The 13,375-nt window shown below is 42.8% G+C and overlaps 1 protein-coding gene across 1 annotated transcript; it reads left to right on the top strand.

The window, feature by feature from the left end:
• Nucleotides 1–1,807: 1,807 nt before the first annotated feature.
• LOC308136021 (rhombotin-1-like) lies at nucleotides 1,808–12,901 on the top strand. The gene is made up of 5 exons (XM_080504213.1): nucleotides 1,808–2,125; nucleotides 3,188–3,401; nucleotides 6,917–7,042; nucleotides 7,386–7,494; nucleotides 12,166–12,901. The coding sequence occupies exons 1-4, from the start codon at nucleotides 2,104–2,106 to the stop codon at nucleotides 7,489–7,491; spliced, it is 468 nt and encodes a 155-aa protein (XP_080360339.1). The 5' UTR covers nucleotides 1,808–2,103; the 3' UTR covers nucleotides 7,492–7,494; nucleotides 12,166–12,901.
• Nucleotides 12,902–13,375: the final 474 nt, after the last annotated feature.

Raw genomic sequence — 13,375 nt, 5'->3', positions numbered from 1 at the left:
CACACACAGAGAACAATACGTTAAGAGTACTAACAGTGGCAGAATACACAGACATTCGCATCGACAAACTTTGTTTTGCAATACTGGATGACTCTCAACTGTAAAACTACTAAGTTGGGATAATATACAAAGGAGAATATGGACTGAGTCCACCATGAGTCCACCATGAGTCCACCATGAGTCCACCATTGTTGTTATTGTCCAGCTCCTGTGCAGAAGAAGTACTTCCTATGACCAGTAGCAGCATTTCCGCCGTCGACACGAAGACAGAGTCGGAGCGTTGTCAAAAAGTTGGGAGCCTTTCTCAAAAAGTTACATTTCCAGTGGCTCCGAGCACCATTGTCATGTGAACAGACCCAAAATGTTTGTGTTTCCGCTTGAAAATGTTGTGTAAACAGAGCCTAAGTGATATGAACTCTGTTCTGTTAGTGGTGCTTACTTTCATTAGAACTGTGTGCTGCTGCATGCAAGTCGCTCATTTATCTTGGCTGTTGTCTTGTTGATTCTTCTCATCTGTGCTCCTGTCGCAACTGAACTCAATAAGTGCACGTCAGTCATGAGACTGGCCCACGCAGTTTCAACGGCTCCAACATGCAATAATGCATCTACGAGCACATTGATGAGAATGGCAAAGTTACTCAAAAGTAACTCTGATACTTTTAAATGACAAGACTGCTATTAATCATCCGTTGAGCTTGAAGCTCCCTCTCTGCAGGGTTTTATTCCATTATGTTCATGGACATATAAGGGACATTTTTTTTTAAATCTAAGAAGAGATTCAGACATCTGACCACGCAGCACCTCACACATGCAGTATCACTATAATATCCCTACAAGTCTGCAGCAGAACTAATATTAAGTTGACGTCCACTTTGGACAAACAGCTTTTATGCTGTTTTCATCGCCCCCAAAAGTAGCATAATGATGTGTTTGGTAGATTCAACGGAACTCTCAGTTATACCGTCCTCACAATCATCTTAAAATATCCCTGCAGAAACCTTTGCTAACCTCGGCCACCCCGTTAAGAAAGGAACACTATCTCTTTTTCCAATGCCATTCATGTAGCGTTGCACCATTAATGGAAGTGGAGCCTACAGGTTCAATCACCTGTATTGCTGAAGCATTTATGGAATACTTAAGGCTAGAAACCTATAATTGCTTTTTATTGTGTGGGTGACCTTTACAATGTCTGTAATAATACTGTATATTCTTACCCACAGTGTAAAAAAATAAAATAAAAATGAAGCATGAGCACTGTAAATACTTGTGCATGCAAACATACATAGAGGTGCACGCGCACGTCCATGCATAAGGGTGGGGGGTGGGTGGGGGGGGAATGAGGGGTGGGGTGGAGAGGGTGGAGGGGGGTTGGGGGTCGGCTTTGCATCTGTGGTGCTGAAAAGCCACAGCTTTGACTACTGGGCGCCCTGGAGATAATTGGTGTCCTTGGAGTTGAATAAGCTCATTCTAAAACACCTCAGGCCCGGGCTGTCCTGGTGTGTGACTGTGTATTGAATAATTGATTCAGAGAGGGAGGGGGCGGTTACTATCAGATCTGAGCATAATGACTTTATATAATTAGCACGCAGCGTTGAAGAAGAAGAAGAAAAAAAAAAACACGTTTGACTGTGGGAGTTTTTTTTTTTTTTTTTCAGAAAGCGAGAGAAAAAGAAGGAGGGCGGAGAGAGAGAGAGAGAGAGAGAGAGAGAGAGAGAGAGAGAGAGAGAGAGAGAGAGAGAGAGAGGCGTGTGGAGGCTCCGGTCTGTGCAGGGCTCATTTGAGGGGAACAGCCGCAGCCTGAGCAGATACAGAAATACTTATGCACTGACATCAGCCCAGATAAGGCGCAGACACTCGTGATTTGAGGACATCTCTCCTGCCCTGCAAGGTGATACTGCTGTTTTCATCCATCCACGGGCTATTTTGTGCGCGCCAGACACAGAAGAAGACGAAAACAACAATAATAATAATAATAAGACGCTTCCAATGGATGTTTCCCTTCCTCTTCGGGGACTGTGAGGAGCGTGGGCAGAAGTTTGAGCGTCTCTCTCTCTCTCCCTGGCATTCCTCCTGTTGTTGGATTGTTGTTCGTTCTCCAAGAGGATGGTGCTCGACAAGGAGGAGAGTAAGTACAGAGAGGCACTTCCTTCTTCTGATCCGTGCATGTACTCCTGTGCTCGCCACACCTGTGCAGTGACATGTAATCAAATTGCTCTACTGTCAGGTTTTTGTTTTTTTTTTTCTTCTTTCACATTGTTCAGAACAAATCACGACTTTATTACGTGTGGATAAATCCCCTATGAGCTCATATAACGTTACAAAACTTTACAGAAGTGGAAATAGTGGCAGAGATTAAATGCTATCTGAGACATTGGTGTGTTTTCTTGTGTAAATAGGCGAAAATAAGTGTTGGTGTCATGTATTTAGCGCTCATAGGGGTTCCGTGGGGGTGTTTGCTGGAAGGTGGACTGAGGATGTCAGACACCACTGTTGCTTGAACTGGGAGAGAAAAAAGAAAAATACAAAAGACCAGAATCCCCCAAAACACAGAAACAAATGCTACGATGCGAGAACACAACTCAAGCAGAAACACAGGATGAACCAGAAAACACGGAAGACGTCCAATGTAAACCACAGCCACAGAGTGAAGACAGTCATATACTCAGGAACAGGTGAAACACATCAGAGCAGGGAACAGCAATCAGACACAAGGAGGAGATCGCAAAGAGCCTGGATTGACAGCCAGAGTGAGAATCTTAAAAAAAAACCAAAAAAAAAACATGAAAAGAAATGTGTACCAGGTGGCAGGTTTGAGACTGGGTCAGAGTTTTTATCTTTCTCCTCGGCAGGAATCTTTACTGTACACTAGTTTTTCTTTTTTTCCACACAGTTCAAAAACAATGTGAGATCGGTCCAGAATGTACCCTATTCAGCTGGGATCCAGCCGCCTACGATCCCGTGTTTGATAAATGGATGACGATGGACACTGGATATGCCACTTTGTAGAAGAGAGACACATAAAGACTGAGGACAAAACAGGCGTTCTCTTAACTTCGCTTCAAAGGGGCATTGAGCATACTTAGATCAGGCTTATTGGTGAGGGTTTTCTCCTTGGAAATCAGAGCTCCACTGTAACTCCATCCGTCTTTTGTCTCGCCGCCTACCTGCTGGAACTGCTTCCCGCCAGGTGTGTCTCTGGTGTCCCTCCAGTCCAGAGAGAAGCCGAGGGGCTGCGCCGGCTGCAACGGGAAGATCCGCGACCGCTTCATGCTGCAGGCGCTGGACAGGTACTGGCACGAGGACTGCCTGAAGTGCGCCTGCTGCGACTGCCGCCTGGGCCGCGTGGGCTCCACCCTCTACACCCGGGCCAACCTCATCCTCTGCCGCAGAGACTACCTGAGGTACGGCCGCCGCTCGGGTAACAGGAGCGCTATGGGGAGGTGGAGAACGACTGGCCGGCCGCTGCACCGTGCAGCTTCACCACAAATCATTCCAGAAACCATCAAAGAGATGGAGTGCAGAATGTGAGACGTATGAATCACGGTAAGGTAAATACATGGATGAAAAGAGAAGCCGACTGCCCACAGAAAGAATCAGCCGTTTTCTGTCTTCGCCTCGGAGAATAACTAAAATCCATCAGTTGTTGGACCCATGTTTGGACGTGGTACTCAAGACTGTTTGGAGTCACATTATTGAGGCAACAAAACCTCAGCTGACACGTTCATTTCTGTTCTGTTGAAGGTAAAACCTGATCTTGTGGATTTCCTGGACTTGTGTTTTAAGACGGCTAGTGTCGCAGTCTTCAGAATATGAGCCAGTTTGGAGGCTTAAATGTTTAAAAGAGCAGATCACAAATGTCAGGGTCAGCGTCGAGCTCTGAGGGTTTGGACAAAAAAAATGCAAAAGGTGGAGAGAACAGTAACATAACCAGCAAGCCACTGACCTTTAGGTATGTTTTGACTCTGTCAAAGAAATCCAGACAGAATCCAGAACGGTGCAGCTGGTGCTTTATGATTGCCAGCCTTTCTACAGCCATTTAACATTTTTAATGAACTAACATGCTCGCCTGACTCATTTGTCTGGGTACTAAACTATAGAAATAATACAAGGAATACCTGAAAGATGAAATCAGCCCTGAGAAACCACAGAAGCACACGTAAAGACTTGACAGAGTCTAATGGCAGCGGGACGACAGTGTTGTCGCAGTAATGTTCAAGTCAAGGCGGGTAAGACGGGAGTAAAACTTAGACTAATGAGCCCAAACCAAAGGGAGGCATGTGAGGACTGAATAGTGGCGAAAACAAGATCGTTCTCAAACGAGTGCTGCAGTAAAGTTTGAGTCCTTCGTTTAGACACATCAAGACTGAGCTTCTGACGAGTAACTAAATCTTGACATGGGGAGAACAGAAACATCAGAACGACGTCACAGGAGATTTGAAGTTGTGATCTTTACCCAGCAAAAAGGAAATGTTCAAGGAAATGTTCTTCGTCCATTAAACTCCAATGTGGGTGGTAGTTTTAACCAGCTGGTGCTTCGACACAGTGCAAACAGCAGAGTTAATAGATGAAGTTAAGGTGCCAAGACATATGTTGTTTCTTATGTTCTGGCTATTATGCAAATGTCGAGACTCCCCAAACCTTTTTATTTTTCCTTATATGACTCTCAAGTCAAGAGATAATCTCGTCGAAGTGCCTGCTGCCCTGGTGTGCGTCTGTCGCGCAGGGAGGCAGACATTCGTAACACTCAACATATTTCAAACACTCCTTGTAAAACGCTCAAGTGAAGATTAATGTTCAACGATTGTCTGAAACGGCTTCTTCATAAAGGCCACTCATCACCCGCATAGGGTGAATATGCGGACTAAGTGTGTTTAAAATATACTCTGGTTTGCAACCTTAACACCCCCGAGGCCATGAATCTCAACGACTTTATACACAAACTTGAGGCTGCCTCAAACGGCTCTAGCGAGAGTTACACAGGCTCAATGTTTCTTGCCTGGAATAACGACGTCTGGTGTCAGGTCAGCAGGAGAACTCCTGATATCTCAGCCACATTGCTGAACTCATGTGTTAGTCTCATGTACAATCCAGCTGGATTTGGTTGGAGCTAAGTCGCTCATTAGCTGCGCTGCACTTAAGAGACCAAAACCCCTTTTGACAGTTAAATTGGCTAGATTGCCTCCTGTTTTCCTCATCATTGCAAGGGTGCAGAGCAAAAGCCTTTGAAGAGCAGGATTAAAACCATGTGATTTCTTTTAATTGGACCATTAGTAGAGAATTAGCATTGAGCTTCGTAGCCTCGTTAAGGAGCATGTGGGGGTGGTGTGGGGGGGGGGGGGGGGACCCACCAGGTGCCTGCGAAGGACTCGGGCTTGTTAGATTACGACATTCTGTTAATTAGGACTGGCTTTTGTTCCCGAGCTGGTCACTCGTTTGATGACGTTTTCCATTTGTTGTCCCAGGCTGTGGGACACACAAGCCCAGAACTGCTTTTTCCCCTCCTTTCTCGGATGTTTTTTTTTTTTTTTTTCCCCTTTTCTTTTTCCCCGCCACAGTTCCACCTAAACCTCCTTTTCTATCTGGCCTCTAATGGAATATGGAAATCAGCAGCGGCCACTTGTCTCCATGTGTGTCAGGCTCTTAGGGAGCTATTTGTTCAGTCTGTTGGAGGTGAATGAGAGGTGAGGCCATCTGCAGCTGGCCGGCTCAGCCCCATTTAAAACAACACCGAGTTTGTTCCCAGGTAGTTTGAGGACAGGGTTCAAAAGTTGTCGGATAAATTGTTGCTTTCAGAGGAGTGTGATAAATTGACTCCCATCCACCTGCCCCTTAAGAGTACGTGACATTTTCCAATAAAATGTGACATTTTCTTATCATTTCATCTCCGCCGCGCTGCTTTCTATCAGCGGCAGATCTTCTGAGTAGTAGTAATCCAGAAATATTTGATATTCTCAACACTCACATGTGTGGGGAAACAAGTTGTTTGCCGAAGTTTTGATTAGAACAGATAAAAAAAAAAAAAAAAGGAAGAAGAAGAAAAGTTGCAACCCGGCCTTCACACAGTGCTGGCAGAATAAGAGCAGGAGCACTTTCACTTTGTTCCAAGCTCACAAACTGCTTTGCTCAGCCTTTAATCAGAGGATATACTAGACAGCAGCTCCACACTACATTTCTTTCCAATTATTATTGATTCAGACCAGATATAAAAGTATAGTTAGTCCAACTAGTCCACAGGAGCTCAGAGCAAATTAATGAATCAATGAGTTGACTGTTGACAATGGTTGCGTTCAAGCAATTTTGGCAGCAGTGTGTCGCAGTGCTGAACCAGTTAATCACTCCAGTCCACTGACAAGTGCAAAGATAGAACATTTTCTGCTTCCAGCTCCAAAAAATGTGAACATTTCATGCCTCCTTTGCTCGTCCCTGATGGTAAAATCTCCAGCTTTTGGACTGGTGAATCGGCAGATTGGACGATAATAAACTTAATGATTAGTTGCAGCCATACTTTAATGACACGGCTGCAGTTCTTATTATGAGAAGCTCATCCTATCATCTACTCATAATTACAATTATGGGCGTTGATTTGAATGGTTTTTCACACTCGGCTGCACTTGAATATAACACGATGAGAGCTGTGTGTTATTGGAGGCCGAGACAGCCATCAATAATGTGGAGGAAACGCAGCGCAGCTCATCACGACGAGCGGTAATTAAAGTGATTATTTGCAAATGGTGCATGAGCTGCATCCTGGACGTTCATTGAGATAGAGAGGTCTGTCCTCTTCTCATTTCAGTGTTTTCCCTTATTCACCCCAACCCCCCCCCCACCTTCCCCTCGTCGCAGCTTTTTTGGCTGAAATGTATCCGTGTGTGCATCCAGTTGACCGGCCTGCTCGTCGCCCTCCCTCCTTCTGTAGGCTCTTTGGGGTGACGGGGAACTGCGCTGCCTGCAGTAAGCTGATCCCTGCCTTTGAGATGGTGATGAGAGCCAGAGACAACGTCTACCATTTAGACTGCTTCGCCTGTCAGCTCTGCCGCCAGAGGTAAGATTAGGGGAGCAATTAGCCGGGGAGATCAAATTCAGTTGACTTATCTGGGAGGTGTACCAGTGCGCTCACTGGTCATTAAGAGCATATTACCAACGCGTTGTAATCACAATGTGATGAAATCCACTGCACAGCTTCAAACCTCACAGGGTTAAAGACTTTGTATATGACTCGGGTAGTTAAACAGGCAGCAATCATGCAAGATTAATTTTTCTGATTATCATAGCGGTAGATGGATGCTGAAAATATGCCTGAAATGCTCCTCTGGGACCTCATGATTCACTTCAGCCTCAGCAAGACCCAATTCCATTTTTTTTTTTTTTTTTTCATTTCTCTGCAGATTTTGCGTGGGAGACAAGTTTTTCCTCAAGAACAACATGATCCTGTGCCAGCTGGACTACGAAGGAGGCCATCTCAACGGCAGCAGTGAGCGGCAGCCTCAATAAGAGGTAATATTCTGATGACGATGAATTACAGTCCCGGACAGCCGTTCTGACAGTTTGAACTAAACCATGTGCTGCGATATCTGGAAGGTATACAAGTGAGCACAAGAGCTCATCCCAAATATGACCATATGTAGACATGGGACTTCAGACCCAGAGGCGGAGGACATTAGAAACCCTGCCAAGATATGTTGCAGCGTGTTATCTCTGAAAAACCTCAAGTAATGCGACGTTCAGCAGGGACACACATGTTCAGTGTTGGAGGGCGGCGCAGAGCAGCAGATTGATGTTTAGTAATTTGGTCCTTAATGTGACTCGTGACCAAACTTGTGGCTTCGTCAGGCACAAATGAAACAGATTGAGAAGCAGCAGTCCAACCGCTCACAGCCCTCTGAGTGATCAGTAGGCCTCAAGCTAGAAGAAAATATGGTCTTTTATTGTTTGGGTCCATGATTGATTACTTTTTTTATTACTGATTTGACAGCAACTCGCAGGTAAAAGCTTTTGTTACAAGTTGTTGAGAGAACTCGCCACCAGTCCGTCAACTGAAAGTAACTTGTAGTGACTTCTGTGAAACATGAACACATTCCCCAAAAAACAACCTAGTTGTTCCATCTGGTCATAAACGAAACTGCGGCGTCAAACTTTTTAGAGGTGTGAGAGGAGTTTTAGAAGCGGAATCAATCGTCCTCAAGTGCCTTTGGGCTGAAGAAACGACGCGCACAGGGCGAACATGCAAACTCATGATGGGATCAATGTAGCTCAAGGTTTATTTACCTTGATATATGAGGGTGGGGGGGTGGGGGGTCCCAACATCATACAATCAAGACTGTAACAACAAAGGTAATATTGTGCAGAACAAAAAGAGAAACAAAAGGCATTTGCTGGTTTGATGGGTGAACGACCGCCTCCGGAGTCGTGGACAACGCGCTCCTCAGGTCGAGTCGAAAAGGCTTAAACCTTGTGCAGCGTTCAGATCAAGGGTATTAGCAGCTGCAGTTAAGTGAGATCGTTGGTAAATGCTGAGTCTGACGCAGCGTCATTGATCACACTTCAATCTCAAGGTAAGCAGACGGAAAGGTGAAGCAGACGTAACGGTAATGGCTGAGTTATTGCGATCAAAATAGAACACGGGGGCTTCTTTTCTTTGCATGAGGAAGTTTGAGGCGGAGGGTATAATAGGAAAGTAATAAGTGATAATAAAAAAAACTAAAGTATGAAGAATGATGAAATCGTTCCTTCTTTGATTGAGCTGCAATGCAGTCCGCTTCTTCAGCGTTTTTTTTTTTTATTGCTTTTTATGTGAACGCTGCTCTTAACTTTATAAATCTATCCGTTTTGCAGAGCATTTATTTATTTATTTATTTATTTGAGATCAAGAGCATCTGTTTGATCCATTCAGTCGCTCTACTCTCACAACAACTCACAAATACTTTTTAAAAATGTTTGATTCTTCTCCAATGTGCACACAATGTAGTTCACATTAGCGTGAGCTTGTGTTTTCACAAATATGAAACCGTGACGTGTGGTGATCCTGGGACGTGTCGTTTCTTGGTGTAACAGGCCAGGTTTTGTTATTTTTTTAATTAATGTGGCCTGCACCAGGCTTGTGCAATTTGTGAGAGTTGTTGTGTTGCTGAGAGCGCAGCAAGAATTACTGTGCAGATAGTTGAAAAGTCCCAGTTGAGACTGGGGGACACTGCACACGCTGAAGGAGAAGAGTTGCACCCAAAAACATCTGCATCCTGCTACACTGATCAAATCCAATGGCTGTTTGGAGAAATATTCAGCTCCACAGTCACCATCATTACAAAACTGTGTTCCTGGATTGTAAATGTAAATATCAGAAGGACTCACTAAGTGCATGCAGCTGGGATACCGTAATGACGAGTGTGCAGTCGTAAGCACATTGGTCTAATAGCTCCGTTAAGCCACGTGATGTCCGTGTGGAGTTTGCATGTTTTGTTTTGGTTTTTTTTTTTCTGCGCATGGGGTCCAGGCTTTGTGTTTATTGTCGGCCGGTTTCAACACGTTCAAAGATCTACTTCTAAGTTCTAAATGGAAGACAAATAAAGCTTGTGGGAGCCGAGCACATCTCCGGCCCGTCCCTCATCGACTCTCATTATGGGCGTGTGAGCAGCGGTCAGCCGCCGGGCCAGATGGAGGGAGGAGGGTTGAAAGCAAGTGCAGCGATCGCCACGGAATCCACATCAGAAGAGGGTTTCAGGGTCTGGCCCGGTTCAGAGGCATGCTCTGAAAACCACGGGCGGCCCAACGTGTCATTACCATGCTGACGGTACCGATACAGTTCATAAAACACACAACACCACACGGGACACTCCAGGGAGTCTGCAAGTTGAGAGATTTCCCTTTTGGGAGGATTTCAGGTCGTTCTGAGTTCACACTCTAACAACAAAGGACACCCTAAAACAGATTTTTTTTTCTTTTTCTTTTTTTACACATTCAAACATGTAAAAGCGGCCCTGCAGGATTTAGACTATGGAGCTAATAACTGAAATGAATTGTGGCATCTTTAGAAGTGAAAAAGAGCCAGCTTTGTGCAGGTGGAGTTTTATTAGACTTCTTTCTGAAGTTTAAAGTGCATTCAAAGTAAGCTAAAGCTGCAGCTATATGACTTAATACAGTCGATCACTGCACCACCTTGTGGTACAGAGTGGAACTACAAGATAATATCACCTTTTTTTTTTCAATAGATGACATAGAAATACTTTATTTATCTCTCAGAAAAACACTTTCAAATTGTATTATTTTTCCCAGCAGCACAACACATTGTCTTTAAAATACAGTATGACTGTTGAATCTTCACATTATGTTTATTATTTAAGGATTATTATCAATTTGTCCTATAAAAACAATGCATTGTACTTTAAGCAGATAAAGTCTGTCAAAATACGGACGGCACTATAACTGTGACGAAAAAGCTTCTCGAATTCTATACAGTGGAACTCTTTATATCTATTTCCTTCAAATACTTGTGCTAATATAGGATTTTTTTTAACAAATATTTGACCTTAAATGTGTTTTCCTCTTTGTTCCCTGCCCATTGATGTCTTCCTTTGGGAATAAATATGGTTGACAAGTTACAATAATTGTATACATTTTCTTTATGTAACAAGAACACTAAACTTGCAAAATTAAAAATTTTTTGGGAAGTTTGCAACTTTGCAAATGTATATATTTTCTGTTTGTGTCAACCAATCTCAATTCCAACATAATGTCTTATTTATGTATTTATTCTTCTAAGAGATACATTTTATTTAAAGGGAAAATGTAATTAAATACATTCAAGTTTAATTTTTGCATTTGTAGAAAAATGTAAGTGCCATATTTATTCTGAGGAAGGAAAAAAAAAACAAGAAACTGTGACGCCCCTCAGAGACCAATTAGGTTTTTGCATGTATCGCATCCAAAATTATACAAAGTGAACAGATGGAGAGCGGAATATTATTTATCATAGGAATTTTGTTCTGTAATGCAAATAATGTGTAAAACCCAAGTGGGTTAAGACTTCTGTGCGCAAATAAAGAGTTGCATTCATCAAAGGGATTATTAGTTTGGAAGCTGCAGTTTACTCCATATAAATGCCAATCTTTATGTGGAAACAACGGTGCCTTAAGCTCCGGCTCACAGGCCGGAGCTAATTAGCTGTTACTGAAGTTTTGAAAAGAAAACTTGCAAAAGATTTACTCTTAATTTAAAGAGTTTGAAAAACAATATATTTAGATTAGCAGACAGGCCAACCAAGAAATCAGCTAAACTGTCACTGTTGGTGAGGCAAATGTAGTTCAAAACTGGGATGAATATATCATTTGACTGTTTTTTATGTAAATAATACATATTTTGTTCTTTGATATGTCATGTGACCATGTAATATTCCAAAGTTGATTATAATGAAACCACTTGGAGATTAGTGTGTCTACATAACACTTTTTTAAAATGTTTTATTTTTATTTGTTTGTGTAATTTAATACAAACTGAAGGTGTAACGAAGCATCTTGCGTTCACGTAAAACCCAAACCCAACCTTTTTCTGGTGGTGCTTTTCCTAACGAGCGAGGTTTGGGGTGAAACAATTAATCCTGTTTTCTCAGGCAGTTGTTTTTGTCCCTGTATAACTGAAGCCCCCAGATTGCCTGTAACAATGCAGTGAAGCCAAACACTGGTGGAAACAACCACCCTCACCAACGTACAGAAATCAGAATCACAGGACAGTCTGTCTACAAGCTTTATCTTTATATTTGTTGTATATATTTATTAACGACCATACATAGCAAGAACCAGAGATGTCGGCAGATGTGGCATAATGCAGAAGAATACAATACAGCCCTTGTTCCGTAAATGTCTTTCTCCGTTCAGACTTTTATGGATCAAAAGAACTTTCATATTCGTTGCAAGCATGAAACCTGAGCATGAAATATATCTGGTGTTCAGAAGGGTTTGCCAAGGACATAAATGTATTTCTTTTAGTTCAAAAACTGCCCTTGTCACAAATCACACAGCCTTTTATTCATAACCTGAACCGCACGTAACTTCTACAGTATCATATCACAATTAGTCAAATACTTAAAGACTGAATGTTTTTATTGAAGCAGAGATGGGTTTTTTTTGTTTTTTTTAATATGTTTCTTTCTCTCTCTCTCTTTCTGTTCCTCCGCAGGGCGGGAAAAGGACCTTTGTGCGCCAGCTGGACTTCACAACTAACAGCAGCGTACATCAGCTTTTTTTTTTTTTTTTTTCAGATGTGGATAAAAGGAAAAAAAAAAGAAGAAGAAAAAAAAAAACACTGATTGGACTCGTTTTCCAGCAGCCCGTGTTTGAACTCTTTATTACAGAGCTGCGAGGCTGTTAACCTTAACGCTGACATTTCCAATCAGACAGACTCGAGATCATCCAGAAAGTGAAAATGGAGTTATGAATCTATCAGGATGATATTTTCCAGAGCACTTAATGTGGACCGTGGACAGAAATAGAACGAGCGAGTGTTTGCAAATAATGGGTAGGGTCTCCTTCAGCGAAAAATTAAACGTTGTACAGATGGAGGGGAGCCGGTCCGGCCACACGAAGCATCAACCGAGTCATCCATCAACCAAAAACACAAAGTTCGCCCGTCGTCGTCGTCGTCGAATCCTTTCTGGCAGCTGCTGAAGTATCTTTTGCTGCGAGCTCGACCCAGCTGGCTTGAAGTGAAGCGCCCCCCCCCAACCCTCCCCACCACCCCAAAACCAAGCAAAGCAGTATTTCTTCTGTTCAGCAACCGCGGAGCACAAGCCGCACCTCGACCATCTTTCCATCTCCTGACTGGCGGGACGGGAGTCTCAGCATGCTGCTCTTCTGTTCTCGCTCTGCTCTGGAGATGCTTTTTCCTCAGATAATTAAACTGGGTTTTCATGTCACTCTGTTGCTCTCGTTATTTACATCCCGAGATGGTCACGAGCAGCGACACCACAGGAAGAAATGACACCACGTATTGCTTGTGGCCGATCAACAAAATTGTATGTGATATAAATATATATGCTCTAACTCATTTGGGAAGTACTCCATGGTTGTTTGTTATGGATGGATGGATAGCTGTAGCTTTACCTGTACACACAGATAAACAATATTGTATGATTTAATAATTCAGATTGTATAAATAATAATTTATTGTATATATGAATACAAATAATGTATCTGATGGATACGCAACTAACCAATAAAAAAACTAAACGCTTTATCCTCATTTTCTGAGTTAATATGTCCAGCACTATAAACTGCTGGCATATTATGTTTGAAATTAACATTCATCACCATCTACAAAAGTTACACAAAGACATTAGAGGACGTTGATAATCAAAAACACCTGGAAGTGGAAAAGTTATGTTTACATT

The sequence above is a fragment of the Blennius ocellaris genome (genome assembly GCF_963422515.1).
Source record: "Blennius ocellaris genome assembly, chromosome: 11".
In the NCBI taxonomy this organism is placed as follows: Eukaryota; Metazoa; Chordata; class Actinopteri; order Blenniiformes; family Blenniidae; genus Blennius; species Blennius ocellaris.
This window is presented reverse-complemented; position numbering and strand designations above follow the sequence as displayed.